At 43.5% G+C, this 23827-nt stretch overlaps 2 protein-coding genes across 3 annotated transcripts; one reads left to right on the top strand and one right to left on the bottom strand.

Moving 5' to 3' along the window:
• The first annotated feature begins 1178 nt into the window (after window positions 1-1178).
• C1QTNF4 (C1q and TNF related 4) lies at window positions 1179-18156 on the top strand. 2 transcript variants are annotated; one of them, XM_085062592.1, is made up of 2 exons: window positions 1179-1327; window positions 16629-18156. In XM_085062592.1, exon 2 carries the CDS (start codon window positions 16637-16639, stop codon window positions 17735-17737), a length of 1101 nt encoding a protein of 366 aa, XP_084918718.1. In that variant the 5' UTR covers window positions 1179-1327; window positions 16629-16636; the 3' UTR covers window positions 17738-18156. The 2 variants fall into 2 exon arrangements, with proteins under 2 accessions (XP_084918718.1, XP_084918717.1); XM_085062591.1 differs by having other exon boundaries at window positions 1241-1390.
• A 680-nt stretch (window positions 18157-18836) lies between these two features.
• FAM180B (family with sequence similarity 180 member B) lies at window positions 18837-23417 on the bottom strand. The gene is given in 4 exon segments (XM_085062593.1): window positions 18837-20241; window positions 20243-20680; window positions 21216-21283; window positions 23236-23417. Coding segments are annotated over 4 exon segments (612 nt in total). The 5' UTR covers window positions 23303-23417; the 3' UTR covers window positions 18837-20202.
• Between the last annotated feature and the right edge of the window lie 410 nt (window positions 23418-23827).

Raw genomic sequence — 23827 nt, 5'->3', positions numbered from 1 at the left:
CTCTCTGTGGTAGGAATCAGCCTTGTGACTGGTACATGTCTTATGTGAAAACTGATTCAAATGTGTCTGCTGCTGCAACAGGAGAAAGTCCTGGTGTGTGCCACAAGAGGGTAAGTGCAGATGGAGATTGGATAGCAGAGCATGCCAACACAGAGCAACAAAGGCTGGAAAATCCACTAGGGGAAACATTATAGGTGTCCCATCTGTACTCTGAGTGAGGACGCTGGCATTTAAATTCCTTCCACCTACAGTGGGTGTAGGAGGGTGAAAGACCTTTAGTGTAGGAGAGCCAGAACGTTTCTTAAACATTCAGGTCTTTAAATCTTTTTGGAAGTCAATACTAGATTTTACAGGGTTAACAGTAAACATGCTTTACAAAACCCCAAATTTGCTCTTCAACTCAGATCAGAAATGTGAAAAGCCTACTATTTAGCTGTCAGCAAAAATCAATGCCAGCCTTCAAAGGAACAAGCAGTAGCCTTGTTGTTGTGAGGTGATGATCTAAGGCAAGCCAAGCTTTCCAGGGAGAGATACAAGCTTTTGATAAACCAAATAACGCAGCTAGTCTATAGACATGCTTTGGGACTCAGTCTCCAGAGCAGAAGGTCAGACAAGAACATGATCTTGAGCAGGCAAAAGCCTGTCGCTTCCCCCAGTCACATCCTTTGGTCTAGCTAAGGCTGTTTCCAGTCCCTCATCAGCCTGGCCGAAGACCGCCGGGCTGGCACCACTGTCCCGTGTCGCTCGGCCCGGGACCGGAGGGCGCTGCGCTGCCACCGCACGCGGTCCGGCCAGCCCCGCACCGCTGCCCTATGCCCCGGGCGGGGAGCAGCGCCGGCAGTTCGCTCGCCTCGCTCAGCGCCCGCAGCCGCCGCTGTGCCGAACGAAGGGCATCATCCCGCGGCGCCCGTTCCCAGCGCCCTCTCCTCCCGGGAAGGCAGCGGGGAGCGCAGCCCGGCTGTCTCGCATCGCCGCATCGCTCGCTCACCCCTGCCCGCGAGTGCGCCCACACGCCGCCCCGGCCCGCAGCGCCCCCGGGCGCCGGCGCCTCCCGGAGGCCGCCCGGGCTGCGGCGGTGACAGGGGCTCCGAGCCCCGAGCCCCGCCGCCCCCCTCCCCTTCCCCTCTCCCGCCCGCCCCCGGGCCCTCCTCCCGTCACTGATTCGGCGCCGGAGCCCCGGGTGCCCGAGCCCCCCTCCCAGCCCCGGCCCCCGCCGCCGCCGCGGCTGCCGAGCTGTCAGTGCGCAGGCAGCGCCGCGGCCCCCGCTCCGCACCGCGCTCCGCACCGCGCTCACAGCCGCCGCCGCGGAGCCGCCGCGGGGCAGCAGGTACCGTGCCGGGGGAGCCGCCGCCGGTGGGGCCGGGCTGCACCTGCAGGGCCGGGCATTGAGGTGGGATCCCCCTCTCGGACAGGGGCGATGGGAGCGGGGCCGAGGGCGGGCCTGGCCCGGCGGCTCCTGTGGGGAGGCCGCCGGTGCGGAGCGGAGGGACCGTCGGGGCTCTGGCGGCGGCCGCCGCCGTCCTGGAGCAGGCGGGCTGCGCTCGGGGCATCCTGCGGTGTCCCAGCCCATGGCTCGGAGCGGCGGGCAGGGCGCGGGCGGCCGCTCGGGCGGATTGTACTCCTTCCGTGCCCACTGAGCGGCTGGACAATAGCGGGAAGTTACCCTCCCTCACACCTTTTATTTCCAATATTAAAGGGATGTCGAGTTTTGTGGGGAAGGGTAGAAAATTTTGGCCCCACTTGTCGTGCTGCCTAGGTAGGAAAACCTCCCAGGGACTCGCCATGGGGAAGAGCATCCTAGCAGATTCCCACAGGGCCAGTTTCTCAGGTAGGAAATAGCATTAATCTTGCATGGATCTCTAGTTTCTCTGTAGAACTAAGTCCCGAGGGTTTTCCCAAGAGTAGCATATGCAATTGATTCTGTAATGTACGATTTTCTGTTAGATAATACAATTTAATCCCATGTGTACTTGGCCATCCCACTGTCATCTCCTCAACCCTCTCCCTTAAAGCTCCCAGAGAAGTAGGTCAGTATCTCCAGATGATGTATCTATTAGACACTGGTGAGTTTCTGCACTGCCAGCTGACTAGAAGGCAGCATTGTGACCCTTCCGTTTATGCACATACTGAATGAGCTGAGCTTCAATTATTCATTCTGATGCTATTGCAACCTTCTGCAGTTTCTCTTCTCCAGGGACATGATGTGTAACAAGAGTTTGAAACACTTTGCCAATGAAGCTGCAATCCTATCTGGGCATATGGCAGCTGTTTGCTTCTCTAGCCGTTTTTAAGGGTTAATTTGTAGCAGTAAGAGATATGTCAAGGAAGAAAAAGGATTCCCAGTAGAGCACCTTTATCCTCTACATTCCTTTTGCTTCCCTCTAAAAAGCTGTAATTCAAAGTACTGAATGGTTCATGGACTAGGCTCTACAAATGAGTTTTGTATTTTCCATCTGAAACAAGCAATGGCTTTAAAGGGCATTTGGTTACCATAATGGAGAACCTACAGCTTCAATATAGGATTGGTATAAATCTGATAATTAGTTGGTGCTAAAGACATTTGCTGTTTAGTAGATGAAGAAACAGATGCAGAAATAAAATACATTGCAACCAGAGATTCGGCACCAAAACTCGGAACCTTTTTTGGTGTTATACGCGTTTTAGTTATGTTGTTATTTACATTTTAAAAGTGTAATCATCTATCCATTGTGCTGTGCTCTTCATTCATAAACTGTGAACCATTCATATTTTCTGAATACAGAAGGCTGAGTGAGCCCACAATGGCAGCAGCTATATTCATGAAAAAACAGAATAACTATCCTGTGACCTCTAGTCACTTAGTGTATGATAGGTTTTATTGTCTCCATTTTGATAAAAGGCATATTTCAGCATAGCAGCAAGGCTGTCTGTTCATCACCAGCTCTTGGAACACTTACCCTTGTATAAAATAGTAACCCAGATGAACACAGGCATGCAGAGAAAAATTATATGTCAAAGGTGTAAAGAGACAAGATAGCTTGAACCTTCTATGCAGAGCACCCTGTAATACAAAGACCGAAAGAAAAAGAGGCCAGTGCTGGTGGGAAGTGGACATGTAGTGAGCCTCTGAGTGATCACTGTCATTGTGCCAGAATTCCACACATCCTTATGGTTAGTTATATGCAGAAAGCATTGAAATGAGCTAATACGATAGTGACAGTAGATTTCCAAGGAGGGGAGTACCTCTGAGAAAATATAATATTTTCATCTGAGAAGTGTCTCCCACCAAGAGATACTAATCTCTGCATTGATTCTTAGGCAAAAGAGTAGAGGAAAAAAATAGGGTTTAAAATTGCTAGAGACTTACAGATGCTGAAGTCTAGGGCTTTGTTATCAGCATCTAAGATCACATGTTAGGATTTGGTGGGTTTTACTCCTGAACTCTTCCATTCAGCCAGCTTTTAAAATTCCCAAAATATTAAGCTTGCATTCTACTCCAAGGTGCACAGTTAAGTAAAATGATCACTATTTTAATTCAGTGATGTTTCACTGAGTTACAGTTTACTGGCTAGTCTAGGGGTGAGGTTCTTTGTACTGTCTTGGAAGATATATTAAGGCTTGGCAATTTGTTAGTTCATCTTACAATGTTTGAAATATTGGCTCTGATTTTCACTCAGTAGAAATTAAAAGCCTCTTCTCTTTTGGCACACAGAAATTTAGTATAGATCCCATCGGCCAACCAATCCAAGCTGAAGTAAAGTCAGGACTTTGTTTTTCCTCTCAGCTTTCCTGTACCTTTTGCTTTGATCCTTTCCTAGGTAAGGAAATTTACATGATGTTCAAATAAGATTAGCCAGTACTACAAGACTGCTGTGCTGCTGGCGCTCTGTCAATACCAAGTCTACCCCTGAGTGTTTTCTTGTCCGTGTAAAGCTTCTCTCTAGTTGCATGCTTCCTCCAGACAGGTTAGAGAACAAAGGAGGAATGCCTGCTGCATCTAATCAGAGGTCTGAGGTTTCCAGCAGAGGTAACGCTGCCAGAATCAGATGATCACAGAGCAAGCAGTAAGTGATTACTGCAGGGGCTAATAATTGATTACTAGGGCCCCATTGGGAGACAGGGAAAATTCATAAAGCCCTATTTCTCCCTCTTTACCCTCCAGCTGGTTAATTCACACCATGAATGTTTTCTGCTGTGCCAGGGCCTCAGCCACGGTGCCAGAGACAACTGTTCATATTGGGTTAAGGAATCTGGGGGCACTGTGGTAATGACTACTGGAATAAGAGTCAGGGCTAGACGGGAGAGTTAAGCCTCTGTTGTCAGGAGGAATACCAGATCATCTTTATTCCAGTGTACACAAAGGCTTACTGTCTGTGGTGTGCCTGCTTGTGACCATCATTGCTGGCATTTCAGCTCCAAGGAAAAGATCCTGCAGCCATTGCATGCCAAGGAAATGTTTAGTCCATTGAAATCAACCAGCTACCTTGGTGCTACCCTTGAAATGTATGCTGCTGTTGTAACTATAGAGAATGTCATAAATTAGGACATTTCTAATATATCCCCAAGTCTATGAAGAGAAGTGGTTACTTCTTTCCCATTTATTTTTTCAGTACTCCAGCAGGTTGTAATAGAATTGGCTTTTGTTCATTTTACATATTAAAGGCTATTTTTGGAATAAGAGTGAGAGATTTCATTTGGATTTTGTGTTTTTTCAAAGCAGAAGTTGATATTCTTGACTATGGTTGCACATTAATGCAAATATTTGCTTTGGTGAGGCATGGGGCATTGCAGGTGAGGGAGGCTATAAAATGGGAAAACATGATTATCTGAACAGGCAGATCTTCTTTAAATAATATCAAAAGACTCAGAGCTCATAATCTGTATGCTTTTAGTATGCACCTGTCCTTCAGTGAAGTCACAAGCTGCTTAACACTGACACAGTGGCTGTTGTTGGGGTGTCCTGGATCTGCTTTTGTTCGGTGTTTTCTAAGAGAACCTGGATGGTAATATAAGGACTGGGTGTATCACATTTTCCAGGGACATAAAACTGTTACACTTGAAATATGCTGAAGGAGAAGATTGAAATTCAAAATTTTCCCAACAAACTGAAGGAACTTCTAGGAAAAGAGCTGAATGGAATTCAGTAGGGATAAATACAAAGTACTACAATAAGGCAGAAATTACCAACCAGATAAGCACAAGACAGAAGTAAATGCCTAGGTTGCAACTCTGCAGAAAATAATCTGTTATGATAGATCACAAGGTGAACATGAGTCAATGTCATGCTGTTGCAAATGAAGGCAAACATCTTGCTAGGATATGTAAAAGATACGGGATTCTGGAAGACAAGAAGCAACCCTTTAGCTCTGAGGCTAAAACCTCAGCTTGGAGTCCGTGCAAAGTTTTGGTTATTTCACTTTGAGACAAATGAAATTCAACCAGAGGGAATCCAGAGGAGGTCAGCAAGACTCATCACAGATCAGAAAAATGTGACCTGTGGATAATTTGAAATAATTTTAATTTTTAGCTCAGAAGTTTGACAGGGGAATATAACAGTCATCAGAGAAAAAATAGAGGAGGGAGTCATCTTTTCTTTGGGCTCATGGTGGATGGAGCAGAAAGCAAGAAGAAGCAGAAAGGATGATTATTTTAAACTACAAGAATAATTTTCTAGGAGCTAGGATAATAAAAACTGTTGAATATTTGATCTAGGGAGGTTCTGAAGGCATGTTAAGAACAGGTTAGACAGTCATTAGGCTAAATTAGGCTAGTGATCCTATCATGGGAAAGCACCTTGGACTGTTTAACATCTTAAGTTCTCTAGACCATTCTTCTTTCATTTTATGAAGGCAACACTGTCATTTTGTGTAAATGAAATAAAAGCAGTCTGCTGACCTTGTTCTGATGTTTGTCTGATATCCAAGGGTAGCACAGCATCAAGACCACAGACCAGCTCTTTCTGAAAAGAAGAAGAGTAAGAGCTTTCTAGAAGACAGTCAGGAAGAGGTCTCTACTCTTTGGAAGAAAGGGGAAGGAATGGGACATTCTGATTTCTCTGGGGCAGACGCTTGACTGAGTCTGTGAATACTGAAAAAAGTACTATGGAAGAAGAAATTAATGAAGATTAGCAGTTAGTAAAATTATCTGAACTGAAAATACAAACTCTTCTAGTATTTTATTCATTGAATAAAAGGCTGTGGTTCAAAAATGCTTTTTTAGAGGAAATGGTTTTTTTTAAATGAAATTTAAAAATGGAATTCAGAATAAGAATAAAGTAAAGCATAGTCCTACAGTTTATATTTTTAGGCACTTATCCAAAGAGAAAAAATCTAGGTCCTGTAGTATTCAGGGTTTAACATATATTGTTTAATATAAATGGAACAGACAGTCCCCTGTGCATGGTGAAAAATCCTGGATCTCTGTGACAAGACAGGTAGAAAGAAAAAAGAGAGCAATGATCAACTCTTTCAGATGCTGCAGTGATGGGCTGCAGATAAGATCCTGTCTAGAACACATTCTGAGTACAACCAAATAATTTTTTAATCCTCTAAAGGGAGAGGGATTTTTCTCTGTCCTCGGGCTTTAGACCTTTTCAATCAGACAAAAAGAAAAGCCCTTAGAGAAGTTAAAGATATACTGGCAGGATTGGAAGTGTTTTTATACCAAGCAGGCAATAGGGAATTTTTTTCTACGAAAACAGCCTAGGACTGAAAGGCTGCAAAGCAGCTACTGGAAAGAATCTGTGTTGAATGAGCAAGACAAGAAAAAAATAAAAAGTTAGGCTGCACTTTTTAGTAGCCTGTTTTCATGGAGGTGTTGCCCTGTGAACATATTAGCATACTAATCCCTTGTAATTTAAACACCTTTGCACTGAAATTATCCATAAATTTATAGAAATTCTCATTTTTATTTACTCTGGGACACATGAGCACAAACTGTGACACTATACAAACTGTGATGGGTTTTCCTCTTCCCCCCATCTGCCATTACTGCTGGAACACCTTGGGAAAAATAATTATATGCTTTGAAAGCCAGTCACTTGATGCCCCAGATATTTCAAAGTGAATTCACATCCTTTCCACCCAAGGACTAAGCAGTGCCTTACATCAGCTTGTGCTGCTTTGCCCGAGTTTATTTCATCATTCCTCTTCCCATCCTTCCCTTTACTGTCTTCACTTCTCATATGAGTGTATGAAACAGTCTTTATTTGAGGCACCCAAACGGTATCCAAAAGAAGGTTTACTGTGATCCAGTGCTAAAGGAGGTTTAGCTTTGGAACAAGGTGGTTCTGGAAGGAGATAAAGCAAATATAGCTAATGTAAAAAAATCCTATTTTTACTATTAGGAGGAGACAACAAGGTGAGGAGGTTATTCTCTAGGAAACTTGTGAGGAAATCTAAGACAGGCTGTGCAGAAAAATACTGAACATGCTGGAGGGGGTTCTGCAGATGGTAAATGTTTCTCCTGGTGGAAGATGTTGATAATTGTCTAGAAAAGGAGTGGTGGTAGATAGAAGTAGCTACAAGGAAGGTAGGGCACTGAAAGATTTGAATAGAGGAAGCACTCTCTTGAAATACAAACTGAATATGAATGTTTGGGTTTAGGGTGCATGACTATAATTTCTCAGAGTGGTTGTGAGGAAATTGTGTAGGCTGTTGCAAATGGCCCTTCTTTCAGTAGGAGCTGCATATTTAATGCAAAGTAATGATATCCAAGCCTGCTTTAAATAAAGCATCTGCATAACAGGGTTCAGAGCAGCCATATCCTTCATGTTCTTTATATTATGTCCAACTAGGGTAAAAGTCAGGTAACACCTGCCATTACATTGCTGCAGTTGTTATTTCAGTATTTTAACAAAATTCTTTTCCTATAAGCAAAAATCAGAGGCTTCAGCTTCAAGCTGTCAAAGGCAATTTTGCCTGGGAGGAAACTGGCTGGTCACACAGATGAGCCAGGAATCTGTGAGCACTTGACAAGCACTGAGCACTTCCTCCCTGTGAATGAGGAGCTGATGAGTGAACAGCAGTGTCCAGCAGCACTTTTTGATGGCAATGCCAAAGCCTTTTACCAGCAGCTCCCCAGTGCAGATGGAGTTTTACAGAAATAGTCACACAAGCATTTCTGCTGCCGTTATGAGGGAACTGGCTTTTTTAAATACTGGAAACAATATAAATCTAGAAAGCAGATATTGGAAAAGGTTTGTAAAGGTATGTGTGTATTGAGGACGTTGTTCAGCGGATGCTTCTCTCTGTCCCTCTATCCAGAGCCATAGATTCTGCCTTGTAGGCGGCAGCACCTCTGTGTCAGATTGTCACAGAAAAACCTTGTTCAAGTTCAAAAACTTGTGAAGTGAAAACTTGACTTATGCAGGGTGTTAGGGAGGAAATTCACAGTTCCCTGTTGAAAAAGATGACAAACTGATTAAATCAATGGACTAAAATATACTCTGTGTTTAAGAAGTGGAAGCAGAAACTGTGATTTTCCTGAAGATATAAAATATCAGTTCACAGCCTTGAGATGTCTCGTTTGAAACAGCTATGGCCTTCTGAGAAATAATGGCTAGTAAAATGGCTATAAAATTGAGAGAGCTCAGGTTCCACCTGTTTATAGATCTTCCTCTGAGAGGTCTTGTCACAAGGATTTCACTGGTAAAACCACTGAAAATGGGGAACTACACATTGCTGATTGTGAAGTGCCAGTTACTAACCCTGCTGATTTACTTTGCTGCTTTTAATTTTGTATCTGTAGATATAAAAGAAAGAGTGATACTGGGACAAGCATTGGATAAACCTGATTCATTAAAAGCAATTGATATTGAAGATCACTATATGTATTGCAGAATTTCATTGTTCATCAAGAACTTCTGTTCCATACCAGGGGAAGTCTCTTTCTCAAGACACCGTCTGGGGACAAAAATGAGGATAGTGAATAATCACAGGCAGTAATTATTCTGTGATTGTTTCTTGATCTGTTTACCAATTCACTGGGTGCAAAAGCAACAGAATTATTATGGATAATAGGAAGAAATTCCTTCCAGTGAGGGTGATGAAGCAGTGGAACAGGTTGCCCAGAGAGGGTTGTGGATGCCTATCCTTGGAAGTGCTCAAGGCCAGGTTGGATGGGATTCTGAGCAACCTGGTCTAGTGGAAGGTGACTCTGCCCATGGCAGAGGGTTGGAACTAGATGATCTTTAAGGTCTCTTCCAACCCAAATCATTCTGTGATTCTATGATCCTGTTGGACCGTTAGAGAACAGGACAAGGAAAAAATATGATTATGTGGACTTTTATACCTCCTTTTCCCCACACAGAGTTTTCTTGCTGGAATAATACTGGCCACTGCTGAGTGCATGATGCTTGTTCTCTGGCTCCAGGTCTGTGTCCTGACCCAGAAGGAGGAGGGGCAGAAATGAAAATGCCAGAGCAGAGATGAAAGATACTTAATACCTTTTATCACCTTGTTCACTAAACTAGAGCTCAGTGAATTTCCAAATTGAGACGTTGCTGCATCTTGACAGTGAAGAGCAGCACTGCAGTACAATTCAGTGTTCTCTGAGTTTCTCCACAGTAATGAAACAGCAGGGCATGAAAAGGAGTGAATCTGCGTTTTTGGCTGAGTGTGGTGGCTGATGTTAAAAGACAGCATGTTTTTCTGACTTACCTGTCAAGACACGCTAAAAAACTCACAAGGAAAGCAGCATTCCTGTAGGAAAATGCCCCAGTACATGGAGAGTTTTTTCAGATGGATTTGCAAAGCCTACTGTCAGAAAAAGTAGTCGGTAGCATGTGACATTTTCTCAAAGCATATTGTTGTGTAGCCTTTGACAAAATGACCACAGCAGTGTTTCCATTGATTAAATGTAGTGTTAGAAGTTGATTTATCAAGCAAAGTAAAACTAATCTCATACTTTCTGAAAGTTTCCTGTTAACTGCAGGTAATCAGGGTGGGGACCAGATTTACCCAACTCGTGAAAACTGGTGGATTCCTAAATCAGCTTGTAGCAGGCAGTGAGTTCAGACATAACTATGAAACAAAAATGTTTCCTGTTGTCATGGCATGTAATCCCAGCTGGCACTCAGCTATCCATTAGTTTCCATAGGGGACTGCTGCTGGACTCCACAGGTTCATCCCAACCTGAGATTTGATGATCAACCAGCAAGAACCAGCATATTCCCTCTAGCTTTTACTCAGGTGGGTGATGTGGCAGGTGTTAGAGAAATGACTGGAGGGCAGCATTCCAGTGAGTGGGGGAAGGGTTTGAAAGCAAATTCTGCAGGCACAGTTTCAGGAAAAAATTATGATTTGCCCACTCAAGTGAGAAAGAGAGAGAAGGTGTGGCTATGCAGCCATAAGAGAAAACAGAAAAGTAAAATCGAAAACTTGTTCTTTGTTTGATTACATTGCAGTTAAATTAAAATCATATATTGGCCGATACAAAGTGCAGGAGCACAAAATCACAGAAAGAAAATTGAGGACATAAAACCATTACAGAGAGGACAATGAACAAACCTTGAGAACACACCACAGGTTCCAGTATCTCTTGTATTATCATCACAATTTCAAGTACAATAGTCTTCAACAGGAAGGTGAAACACAAAAGTTGCAGTTCATGTAATGCACAGACAGTCAAAATTGCTTTCCTATTTGGCACATCTTTGTGCCACTCAGGTTCCACAGGTTCCTATCAGTTCTTGGGCAAATAAACCTACTATTAAAAGTTGTTTTCATTCCTAGTAAGGAAATTAGAGACGAACCTTAAAGAATCTCTGCAAGATTTTGCCCAACTGATGGTGCTATACATGCTGCTGGATGACTGGGAATGTGAATAAAAGTGGAAGGTGACATGGAAAAGGAAGGAAAGTCAGTGCAGCCTGTGTTTAATTGGAATATTTACTCTCATCTTGATGACCTTTAACATCTCTAAGGATTTGTTATGACTAAGGATTTAAAGAAAATTGACAAATCAACTCTGAGAATAGCCCAGGAAACTCCTCTTCTGATGAGCATGACTGGAGGATGAAAATACTGATTCAGCTGCACTGAAGCAAACTGCTGCTTAGATGCATAGAGGGAAGTGTGGTTCAAAAAAGGTCAAATATCCACCTATACTGTAGATATATTTACCTATAGTAAACACCTGCTGATTGTCTGTGAATTTTCATTTGTTACTAGAGGGAGTGGAAATTTTACTGAGAGCTAAACTTTACTTCACTGGAACGAAGTAGTGTAGAAAAACTGCTAGAAAAAGCCATGGTGTGTAACAATAAAACAGAAAGAATAAAAGGGTTAGAAACGAAAACATTCAAAATTAAACTTTCTATATTAATGCCAAACATGTCTGTCATTCCAAGTAGGACTTATAGTTTCCAAAAGGCATCCTGAATGCTTCAGACAATGTTTTACTTCTCAGGATTGTGCCAGAGTTAAAAAAACCCACATTCATCAAAAGCAGAGAAAGGCCAGAGCCATAAGTGAATCACTGATTTTGTTACTCATGTACTCTTTATACAGATTTTGCTTTTGAGGGTGTGCTACAATTAATTTCTCTTTGATGTTGGAAGAACTGATGCATTTGCATCATTATCTGATGCTCTTAATCTGTTTTGGATGAGTGGAACAGACAGTATGTGGTATCTTGGGAAAAAAAATCTTGCTAACTATAGTCCAAGAAGGATGTTCATTACACAGGCTTTCACTGATTCAAATAATTGAAACATTTGCAGCTGTCTTTAAATATTAGGGTGAGAGCTAGGAAGAACAGGGCTTTGCTCTTGCAGCTTACAGGATTTTAAAAACCTTTTAGTAACAGTTGATCTAACTGTACTGCCTCAATTTTGTTTCATATCTCATTCTTCTGTGATATTCCTGGCAAAACTCCCACTGAAATTAAAGGACTCTTGCATAAGGTAGGACTAGGGAATCTGGATAATTAATATTTTGGAATGAAAAGAAAACCCTTGTGGGTTTCACAAGTAGGTCTGTCCTGCAAGTGTAGAAATGGGGTGACCTTTCTATTGTTGAATGTCCTTTTGTAAATCTATATGACTCAATAGAAGAGTAAAACTAATTGTCTTTTCACTGGTGGATTGATTCTGTTCCAGGACAGAAAAATCACCTCCAGCAGAAACAAAGCTATTAAAATTTCCTGGGTCATGCAAATGGTGAATTCTGACTTTATTTTCAAGAAAGTTTTGCAGCTCTTGTTCTACTATGTGACCCAGTATCATTATAGGCTCTTCTTTTCATGTCATTAATTTAATGCTGGCAGTTTTGAGAATTGTTTAGCTGCATCCTGTGTTTTGTACCTCTTATTCCAAAATTAGTTTCTTGACTTCTCTGTGGGCTGCTGTCCCACTGTCTAGAGTAAAGGCAGTAGCATACTGAGTTTATCCCTGGGTCTGCTCAGCTTCATTGCATACTTCTGTAGTGTTGGGATGATAAAGAATGGAAGGGTGGGGGACCAAGCACCCTGATTCGTATGTAAATGTAATGAGGAAAAAACAGCTGCTACAGGATGAAGACCCACTTTCCATCTCTAGCCTGGGTCTTTCACCTCACTCTTCAGTTTTAAAACTTATGTCATAGCATGAACTTAAGGCTGGTGTCCGTGGCCAGCTTCAAATCCCTGATGCTATCTCTTCCCTGCAAGAAGAAAGCTGTACCAGTAAAAAAGACTTGGGCACCAGAAACAGTTTCTGGGGGAGCAACAGGACATTTTTGGCAGCTTTATCTTTCAGAATTACTATAGCAATGATCAATTCCAAAAGTTGTCATGAGTTGCCTCTGTTTGTGGCACCCCTGTAGCTAGATGAGTTTTCCTATTGATTGGCAAATTATTCTTAGACTGGTTTAGTGTGAGAGGCAGTTATTAGATACTTTCTAAATTATTTTTAAAAGAACCTAAATAGTACTGAAGGTGTTGAGTGGGAGCTGTCAAGGAAACAACTTGCTAATGGAAATGCAGCATAATTAACTGCCTCATTTAAGTGACTTGCTTTTGGAAAGAGCTGATAAAAAAGGGACAGCAGCAGCAGAGGGTCTTTGCAACTGTATTGAGTGATCCAATGCTTAATAAGTGACCTTATTACAGAGAAATTAGCTTTTGAACAGAAACGTGGATAGTGTTCATTTGAAGGATCATAAGGTAAGATTCACTATGCAGTTTATTAAGCTGTTTTGTCTTTTTATGCTGTTTGGCCAGCAGTGATGTGCTTGCAGTATCCTCCCTGACTCCTGGATACGCTGAGCAAGGTCTGGAGCACAGGCAGCATTTTAGAGCCAGGCTTGTTGCTAAAAATGCAAATGCCAAATCCTTTCCTGTCATTTGTTGTCTCAAGAGCATGCAGCCATGTCACAGTCATCCTGGTTCTCCGTGCAGCCACACCATGGTGATCACTGGAATAACAATGAATGAGTAGGAATCAGAAACATCTAATAGCCTTTGTAAATTTGCCTTTAGGGCTTGGTTTTCTAAGCTGGAAGCTGGAATGAGCCTGCCATGCTAGGTGTAGCACTCTGCAAAAATAGTACTGCTGAACCAGAAGCTGATCTCATGAGTGTGATGGTTTGGGATTTAGTTCTTGGTTGGATATTAGAGTCTATTAGTATTATTTAAATGGCAGCAGTAGCCCAGTGCTGCACAGACATGGGAAGAGAGGGAGTCGTTGCCCTAAACTAAGTGACAAAGTAAGGGAAAATAAAGACAGCATGGAAGCAGATGCATAACACTTAGTTATGGATTAATAGTTCCACTGAAAATGCTTCAGTTTGCTGGATGGAAAATAATCTGTCTGTTGGACCTGCCATTAGCTGGTCAATTCCATGTAAGTGCCATGGCTAGGGTTATTAGTGAGTGAATGTTAACTGTGAGGAGGCAATTGCCGTGGGATTCAGTTACAGAATCAGGAGTCATGACTTAGGAAGTCTCTAGTCCAAGCTGCTGCTGAAAGCAGGGCCAACACTGAGTGCAGACCAGGTTGCTCACAGCTTAATCTAGTCTTGTTTGTAAACTTCCCAGGATAGAGTTCTCGCAGTCTCTTTGGGCAAACTGTTACATTCTTAGTTGCCTCATTATGGAATTATTTTGCTTATGTCTGGCCTGAGTCTTCCCCTTTGGATTTTATGACCATTGTCTCTTATTCTTCCATTCTGAATTCAGGGTCATGGAGGAGATGTCTCAGGCAGAATGGGAGCTTCAGACAAAGTTTATTAGCGGGGCCCCCCTTCACAAACAGAAGTCACTAAGTACAGAAAGGACCCCCTCACTTTCTAAATTCTTTCTCAGAGAGGAGCCTGGGTGCAGCTGGACCCAATCTTAGCCCCAGACTTAGTCAGTAGTTTATATCTAAAGAATTACAGAGGTGTAATTTAGCTTTTATACAACTTTGTCCTGTGGAATTAAGGGTGGCAAACCAGATATATCAATAAAATTAATTACTTATTTAAATTTCTTGCTATAATGATTAGGGGTAAAAAAGCTGAATCAGAATTATTTCCTACACAGTATGGATAGCTATAACTACTAGTTTAGTAAGCTGTTTTTGAAGCAATTATCTTAAAGTAATAATATTCAAGGTAGTATAATAATTGTTAAGCAGAGATTGATGTTTCTTACCCACACGAACAACTGGGAAAATCTCTTTCATTCAACCTCTAGGAATAACTTTGAGGAGTGTCCCCACTGAAGGGAAGGATATCCAGACACCTTAGGGAGGTATGGTAGAAATCTTTGCTGTACAAAAGTGGCACTGGCCTTTTATAGTATAAAGTGATTGACATTAATGAGCATTCAAAGCATGCATTTTTTAGATTATGTGTTCTCAGGCTTAGTCAGCAAAATATGTTTTGTACTGAAAAATGTGTTGGCAGCGTTTTAGTTTCCTCTCTTGAGCACTTCTGGCCCCCACTTCCATATCAGGACCTGCACATCCTTGCTGCTCCCAGCCTCACTCAGGGAGCCTCAGTCTTGCATGTCCTTGTGCTGGGGGTGATAGTTTGGTCCAGCTGGTCTCAACATTCTTCAGCACTGAGAACAGCAGTGTTGTCCTTGCTCAGTGTTATCACTCAGTTACCCTTGCTCAGTTTTATCACTGATCAGCAGCTCATCCTTGCTCCACTGAACAGCAAACTCTCCTTGCTCAGCCCTTCACTGATAAACTTACAAGCCTTCTACAGATGTCTGTGAGGGAAGTGATCTAAGGTAAAACTGGGACAAGGGTGGATATCTCCTTTAATCTTTGCTGGTGTGCCATTTTCATGTAATTAAGTGAGAATCTAATTAATTCTTGGGTTCTTTTGTATTGAAGCTGCACCTCAGCTTTCAGTTTTATTCTCAAGGGTGAAAGAGCAGAGACTGGGGTCAAGCTGAATTCCTGCTGGTGAGTGATTCTAGGTATCAAATCTTGCTAAAGCAGGATCCCATTGCCACCTCACTGCCTGCGTGGATTCTGTCTGCTTTACTTCTATTACTGGGCCATCTCAGATGATTCAAATATTTACCCCTTTATCCTTTTTAATGCAGGATTTGTCTTCAACCCTCCCCCCAATGAGCTGCATGTTTTGCTTCTGTTCTGCTGGTCTGTGAATTCATTGTTTGTAGGCTGGCAAGGCACCAGTTTTGGGGTGACAGATGGAGCAGACTGCAAACCAGGCAGTTGCCTCCTAGCCTGAATGATATTTTAATAAGCACAGAGAGGTGACACAAAGAGAAGCTTCTCACTGGAATGACTGGCAGTTTTGTTTCCAGCCTGAAAGCACTAATAGATAATTTTTGGCCTCGGTCCAGAAAAAAAAAATCACAGAAACTAGAAGCAGAAAATCATATTAGCTCCTAATTTATCCCTCTTTTTTTAGGGGTCAAAGAAATTTTTATGTCCAGTCTATTATCCAGGTAGGGAGTTTTTTCCCCATTTTTGGTATTCCAGTTCTCTCTCAGGAACTGTATACCTTAGGAGACTTTCCTTTTACTTATAGTTTTCCTTCTTTTCTTTATTCTTTCAATAATTTTCTCTATTATTTTCCTTCACTAACCATTTCTTCTCCGTCATATTTCTTTACACTCTTCACAGATTCATGTTGAAGTCTGAATAACGGGATCTAACAACTTACTTGGCTTCCAGCTTCCACATCCTGTGAAACAGCTACTGCACTGTGAGGCAATGGCATCTGCATGGGAATCTCTAGAGCATATGTCCTCTCCTCCCTGCCCTTCAGCTGCATCTCAGTTGTATAATGCAGGGCTTGTGTAGGGCTTTGTTTCATCCTTGCTCTTACAAATAAAAAAAGGCACAACAAAAAGGAGCTCTGGCAAAGCCCCAGCGAGCTCTGAGATCCCTCTGCAGTGTGAGCAACACGGTGTTTTGCAGACAAGCTGTAGGATGGTCAGGCTTTCAGAGGAGAATTTTCTTTTTCTTCCTGTGAGTACAAGTAAAAAAAGGTTCAGCTCTCACTAGGAAAATATAAAGGTGGTGCTGGGATCGGAACTAAGGTAAGGTCCCATGCACTGCTCAGAGAATACACTGGAAACTTCTCAATATTTGGACACAGATCTTCATGTCTATTTAGCAAGGTTCAGGTCTGGATTTCAACAGAGCCGTATGAGCTGTAAATAAATACTATTCCTGCTAAAATATGCTTTTTTATTTCTTTCAGATACAACAATGACACTGAACATTCAGATCATCGTTGGCCTCCTTTGCTGCATGATTGGTCTCCCTACAGATGGCTTCCCAGCAGACACCAGTGCTGAATTTCGCTCTGCTTTCTCTGTGGCCAGAACCAGCAGCATGGAAGGGAGCTCTGAGATGGTTATTACCTTTGACAAAGTGTATGTGAATATTGGTAATGATTTTGACCCCAAGACTGGGTTGTTCCGCTGCCGGATCCCTGGAGCCTACTACTTCTCCTTCACCGTGGGGAAATACCCAAAGAAAAACTTGTCTGTCATGCTGATGAGAAACAAGAATGAGGTGCAGGTAATAGTGTACGATGAGCATCACCGCAAGGAGCGGAAGGTAGCCAGCCAGAGTGCCATGCTGCAGCTTGACTACGGGGACACAGTCTGGCTGCGTTTACATGGAGATCCCAAATACGCCCTTTACAGCAACGTGGGCCCCTATACAACTTTCAATGGCTACCTGATCTATCCAGACACTTCTGCCTTCTTCCAGAATGCTCTTAGCTCTCAAGAGCTCGGGCCACACCCTCGCACAATTCAGCAGCTTCCCAGAGAGCAGAATGAAGCTTCGCAGCGACACGTGTTGTCTGATCAGCCAAACAGGGTACAAGACCCTCGCTCTGCCTTCTCTGTTGCCCGCTCACAAAGTCTCCTGGGGACAGATGAGAAGCAAACCCAGCACGAGCCAATCACGTTTGACACAGAGTTCGTGAACATTGGAAAAGATTTCAATTCCTCCACTGGCATCTTCACGTGCCGTATACCTGGTGCATACTATTTCTCCTTCACCATTGGCAAAATGCCCTTTAAGACTATGTCAGTGAAACTGATGAAGAACCACAATGAGGTGCAGGCCATGATCTATGATGACAACCACTCCAAGAGGCGGGAGATGCAGAGCCAGAGTATCATGCTGCCTCTGCAATACGGGGACACCGTTTGGCTCTACAGCCACCAGCACGACGGCTATGGTGCCTACAGCAACCACGGCAAGTACATCACCTTCACAGGCTTCCTCATCTATTCAGAGGCTCAGCCAAAGTGGCTTCCAGGTGCCAGCTCACCTCAAGGGTCAAATAATTAAATGCAGATATGAAAGGAGCATAAGAAGAGCCAAGGTGCCATGAACTTGGGTGTAGCTCCTCTTTGAATATCATCCTCTCCTTTGAGCATGCTGTCATGTGTCCAGTGCTTTCCTGATGCTGCACGCTTGTGCCCTGTCTGCAGGGCCACTGCTGTGTGTGCCATTCATCCATAGAGAGGCCTTTCAGGTTGTATCTGTGTGTCCCGTGTTGGTGTTTGGTTTAAGCATTAAGCATGAGGTAGTTTTGGGGAAGGGGTGGGGCAGTGTAGTGAGATGCTGAGGATCAGAGAATTGCTGCAGTCGTGTTGCTGCAGATCTCCAGCATCCAGAGAGCAAAGGGTGTGGTGACTTTCATTGTATATCCGGGGAGGGAATAAATGTAATGAAAATGAATGTAATAAAAATACAAAATATGTAAATGTTCTCAGTTTGGAATTTATGCTACTTGTGAGGCTTCTGTGCTTGTCACTGTCTGAGGTACCAGCTCAGGTGAGAGAGAAGCATAGTAATGGTGTGAGCTGCAGTATGTGTTACTGAGCCAGTCTGTCTGTGTACACTCTTTTTTATCATTTGTGTGTGTGAAGGGTTGGTACCTCTTATGATTTCATTGCAGGTTTCACAATGGTTTGTGCTTTTCTTTGTCTGATGTAGATGAAGTCAAGAAGCTGTGGTTGACAATCTCAGCTTCCATTTAATGGAAAGAATGCATATAGAAACAGAGAAAAGAGTAGGCTCCTAGCTCTTGTAAGGTAAGGGCTCAAGTCTGTGAATGGTCCATGTTTTGAAAGCTCAGAAGCAAGGTAAGTATGAAGAATAAAAAGTGTATTTTTTAATCTCTTTAAGATTTGGATCAGGTGCAGACTGGTAATATTAGGTGTGAGTGGTATCTGAGTGATACTGAGGGATAGTGAGAGTGGCACTGCTGACTGCAGGGGTGTTACCTTCCCCAGAAATGAGCCACTTGAACACAAGGGTGCTCCTTGCTGCCTCTGTCACTCCATACATGTCCTAGACATTAAAGACTGGGGGTATATTTGGTAAAAGGATGAAGGGTAGAGATTGGAGGTATGTAAAAAACCAGCGTAAGATTAGTAGAACATTGCATGGGACAATAAGTTTTATTTCAAATAAAATTCAAATTTTAATTCCTATATCCTTTGGGGTGAAAAACAAAGAAACTAACAAGCAAAAAGAACCCCAAAGCACAAACCAAAATGAAATAAACACATAAAAACCCAGCAACAAACAACCTGCTTTAAATATCTTTCTGTCATAACCCTAAGCTGACCTCTAAAACCATTGCCTCTGGCATCTTGCTTCCAGGCTTCTTGTTCCTGCCTTACCATTTCTCCTCTCCATCTGTTGGACTGCAATGGCTTGGAAGAAGAATAACTAGGTCAAAAGCTAGCGGTTTCCACTTTGAAGGTCACACATGCCTCTTTTGTTGAGCATGGAAAAATCATATTGATGGGGAATTATGGATCCCATCATCTAAGCACATGCAATGAATGTTCAAAATTAATGTACCTATAGTGGCAGCAGGAAATCTGGTAGAAACAACAAGAACTAAAATCAAAACCCTCCTGAGGAGATAATTACATTTATTTAATTCCACACTGCAGTGTTTAAGACAGAGAAATTATAATGGTGTCTTTCTATAAAGTAATTTCATTTCTGATTTTGAGGATAGAGACTATGTATTTATTATGTTTGGTTTGTAAAGTGCCTTAGCTATTAAAAAAAAAGAAAAAACACTTTAAAGAAGAGAGGCAAAATCTGCTGAAGAAATAACTAGGTCACGATCCTTCAGAATTTAAATGAGATTTCAGAAAGTATATTCCAAAATTATAACTGAAACAAAGCTCCATATATGTGTAAATATGATATGCAAATACTAGAAAACTTCATGAATACATACATTTTCAGGTTGCTTTTTAAAGAAAAATGTATACATGAGATGGGAAATTGCTATTGACACATAAAATATGATGCCACGTGAAGAGAAAAAGGAAATTAAGTATGTGACCTATATCACGAAACACAACAAAACCTGCTTAGCTGCTTACTGGAGAGGAGAAAAGATCTTGTATTTGTTTGAAACCACAGGGCAAATGTAAGGAGGGCGAAGTGAATTATCTGAAATTAAGTCAGCTATGACACTAGCATAATACCCTGAAAAAAACATACTTCCAAGCCATCTGTCCAGTAAGCATCAATGATCAAGATAGATAAGACATCTGAATAGCCCTGCCCCCTTCAGCACAGCCCACTTAGTAAAATATCAGGAAAAGGTGAAATGCACTTTATAGTTTTGTCCTTTTTTAATTTAAAAATGACAGCTTGTGTATAAATCATTAGAGGGCTGACAGAACAGTGCAGAAAGCAGGACAAAAAGGTGTGGCAGGTTTATACAAAGTCGTGCACACGGCAGAAAGCATTGAAAATAACCAAGGATGCAGCTGAAGTCAGGTGTGTCCTTTCCTGTGGTGGGTTCCCTCATTTGGTGTCTCTCTTGGTCCTGGCCAGGTTAGAACGATAGAAAGGTTTCAGGGATGCTAAATGTGAAGGCTTCTCCTTCCAAGGCCAGGAAGCCTGGAGGAGAGTGGTGTTTGCAGAGCAGAGCCCCTTGCACAGGTCACGAAAGATTTCATCAGCCAGCTGGGAGAAAAAGCGAATCCAGGGAGTTTTATCCAGACCCTGCACGGAGCGAACCTGATAGGCACTGTAAACACTGGTGAAAAGGAGACGGTCAAACTCTGCTGGAGGCAAGGGGGTGTCAGTCAGTGAATAATAGCTCAGATGCTGCTCAATCTCCGCCGGTGTTTTGGGAACTTCCTCCTCTAAAATCTGCAGGAAGCGCCGGGCAGGGCGTAGCGAGGCCAGCTCTTCATCCCGCAGCCGGATTGTCCCGTTGGCGTGAATATCCAGCCTCCCCCAGAGCATCTGGAAGAGAGAAGCAGCATTCGCACGGCCAGCCCAGCCCAGCTCCATCACTCCCAAACGAGCTGTGAAGCAAAGCCATCTGCGGGGCTGCCAAACCTCGGGCGGGCCGAGAGGCGACCGCTCCCTCCCGGCGCGCCCAGTCCCACTCCACTTGAGTCCTTATCTGCCAGCCCCACACCCCTTTTCTGAGCGCCCCGCACCTCCTTTCCCCGCGGGTCCTGTGCAGCCCTCCTCCCGCCCTCCTCTCCCACCCGCAGCCCCTCCTGGTGTGGCCGCCTTGGGGCTCGGCCGCTGGCGGGGTGTCACCAAAGCCAGCGGGATGGTCCCTTGTCCCGCCGCGGACACCCGGGAGGTGCCACGGAGCGGGGCAGAGCTGCACCCCGCAGTGCAGTTGGCATCGCCGAGGAGTCCTGCGGGCGCTCCTGGGATCCGTCGGGGGTGAGAACAAACAGAACGGGTGAGTTTTTACGTGCAGGCAGGTGGGAGCATGGGCACTGACAGTGCCTCGGCCCAGGGCCCCCAGAGCTCAGGAGACCTCTAACATGATGCCAGCGTCCTCTGGGCCACGGCGGAGTGTTCTGGTGCCACGGTGAGGATGTTCATCTGGAAGACATCAGACACAGTTTGGTAGCACAACACCTTCCTGTTTACTTTTTTTGTCAGTTGATTGTCAATAACGTCTTCAATATTCCTGAGCTTCCACTCAGCTTGCCAGATATGACAGATGCTGACCACGGGATTTTGATAAGCAAAACAAGCTTTTTAAGAGAAGCGGCAGTGGTTGAGGCAAGGTTTTGGATATTACAGCCCTTAGTCCTGCCAACAGAGCTAAAGCACACAGCAGCAAAGGCAGTGCTTTGACAGGGAGTGAGGAAGCCTCTCACACTGAGAATGGATGGATTTGAACTGATGGGGTTTGGTTGGTTGGCAGTTTTTGCTGGAGAAAATAATGCTGCCCCATGGAAGGAGGGCGCTGGCAGACTTCTCAAGCTGCTGGTAGAAACATAAACTGATGCTTATCCTGGTTTTATACTTCTTCCCTAACCTTTTGCTGCTGGAGGAGTGTGACGGTAAAAGAAACCTTGTTAAATCCATTATGGCTCATTTGATGTCCAGCTAATTACTTGCTCAGACACAACATCATGTAATCTGGGAAAAATGGACATGAGGCCAGGTGAATGGCAGTTTTTAAATATGAAAATCACATTAATCCTAAGAACTGTTCAATTTTCAGTTTTCATATACTGATACTGATAGTGCTTTAATTGTCTGTGCTTATTATGCGCCCTTTTTTTGTTTTATTTTTTCGGTTTTTGGTTTTTTTGTTGGTTTTTTTTTTGGGGGGGGGGGGGGGTTGTGTGTGTGTGAAAAAGGAGACAAATGCAGTCTAGGTCCAGGACCAAGAGAGAGAGGCTGCATCTCCTCCCTCCTCTGTGTTAACAGTGTCATCAGGCAGCAAAGAGAGACCCTCTTCTGCTTCTTACAGAGTCATCCTTCAGGTCAACAAACATGAAATGGAAAAAGCTTGTATAAAATAATAAGCTCTCTGATATGTTTGTGGGGTGGGGGTTTTTTATTTTTTATATGGATGAAAGCTTTTCTTGTTAAAAAAAAAGAGTGAGGATTTACATTGAATACTCCAGAGCTAAGGTCAGCAGGTACATATAAAAAGTAGAAAAAATATTTAGTACTATATGGTGACTGCTACCAAAAGCCACTTCCAAATTTCCATTTTTGATTAGGGCTTTTCAGGCATTGCCTGGAGTGCACTGCCAGCCTGCAGGCTGCAGAGGTTTGTTTCTCTGCGCAGCTGTAGGCTCTGTGATCCAAGCCAGCTGTGGCTTTGGAATGTGAGCAGAGATGTAGCTTCTCTTTCCTACTCCTCCACAAATGTACCAGCAAGGCTTTTAGCTCAGGTAAAAAGATCATATCGTCTGAAAATTTCTTTGCTGCTCTTCTCTCTGGTAACTGATCCTCTAGGTTCACAGATCCTTCTCCTGAGAGATGTCTGACTGGCTGCAAAGTCAGTGCATTTGTTGAACAGGTGCCAAACTGCTGTTGTTAGTAACTGCCTCATAAATATACATACACAGTGGTAGATTTTTGAGTAGAGAAAAATTCAACAGAGCATAACAAATAATGTATTGAAATAATAACATAAATATCCTCTAGGGAAGGGAAAAACATTCCTTACTTATTTTATCAACTTACTTATTTTATCAGCAACTCAACAGGGTTGGGTGTTTTTTTTTTCAAAAAGAATACAAAAAATCCACAAACAGTATTGCAGGAGATTTTCTTTCAGTGGCGACCCAAGAAAATCCTCCCATTGCCACCAGATAGAGCAGCTGGTCTTCAGCCTGCAAGCAGGTACCAGTGCCCCCTTCCCCCCCCAGCAAAAGCCCCCCAGCTGCACTCCAGCTCTCCCACCATGCCAGTGCTGCAGCCAGAGGCCTCAGACCACATTTGAAGAAGCAGCAGAGCATCACAGAAATAGCATTGCACAAAGGTTTGCCAAGCCAATAAGCTGTGTCACGAACAGATGTGCTTCCTACCTGTCAGCCTCTGGGATGCAGCAAACACGCACAGCAGCAGCCAGGAGCCGAGCTGTGCCTGGGCCATGGCAGCTCTGCCGGAGCAGCTGCCCCCTGCTCTGCGACAGTGCCACGCCTGAAGCCAGAGCAGTTTGCCGTGGCGTCTTCCCTTGCTGCTTCGGGTCCCAGCAGCCTCTCTTGGAATGGATCCATCCTTCTGTGTTTCTGGTCACAGCCCTGGGAAGGGCTTGCAGTTCAACTTGCTGACCCTGAAGGATATTTTCCATCATATTTTGGAAACTTGGAAAACTTTGTTGTGATGTTTTTGGCAGAATTGTTTAAGCTTCCTTTTCAAAGACCAACTTTCCGCTGCAATGCATTACAGGAAGCTATTAGTTGCAAGAAATTCCACCTATGTTTGCCTCTAAAGAAGGGGGGACCCCTAGTCCCTTCCATCTCTGCACAGTGCCTCTGTCACATACTGTGGCACTTCTGCTCGCCTCCTTGGCTTCATTTTCAGTTTTCTTTTTCCTGGGTTAGAAAATCTGAAAACAATCCTGAAACGTCACAAACAGATAAGGCTAGCAGACTGCAGATTCGTGGAACAGCAATA

This window comes from Lichenostomus cassidix, chromosome 5 (genome assembly GCF_008360975.1).
Source record: "Lichenostomus cassidix isolate B80296 chromosome 5, HeHo_3.0, whole genome shotgun sequence".
Taxonomy (NCBI): Eukaryota; Metazoa; Chordata; class Aves; order Passeriformes; family Meliphagidae; genus Lichenostomus; species Lichenostomus cassidix.
This window is presented reverse-complemented; position numbering and strand designations above follow the sequence as displayed.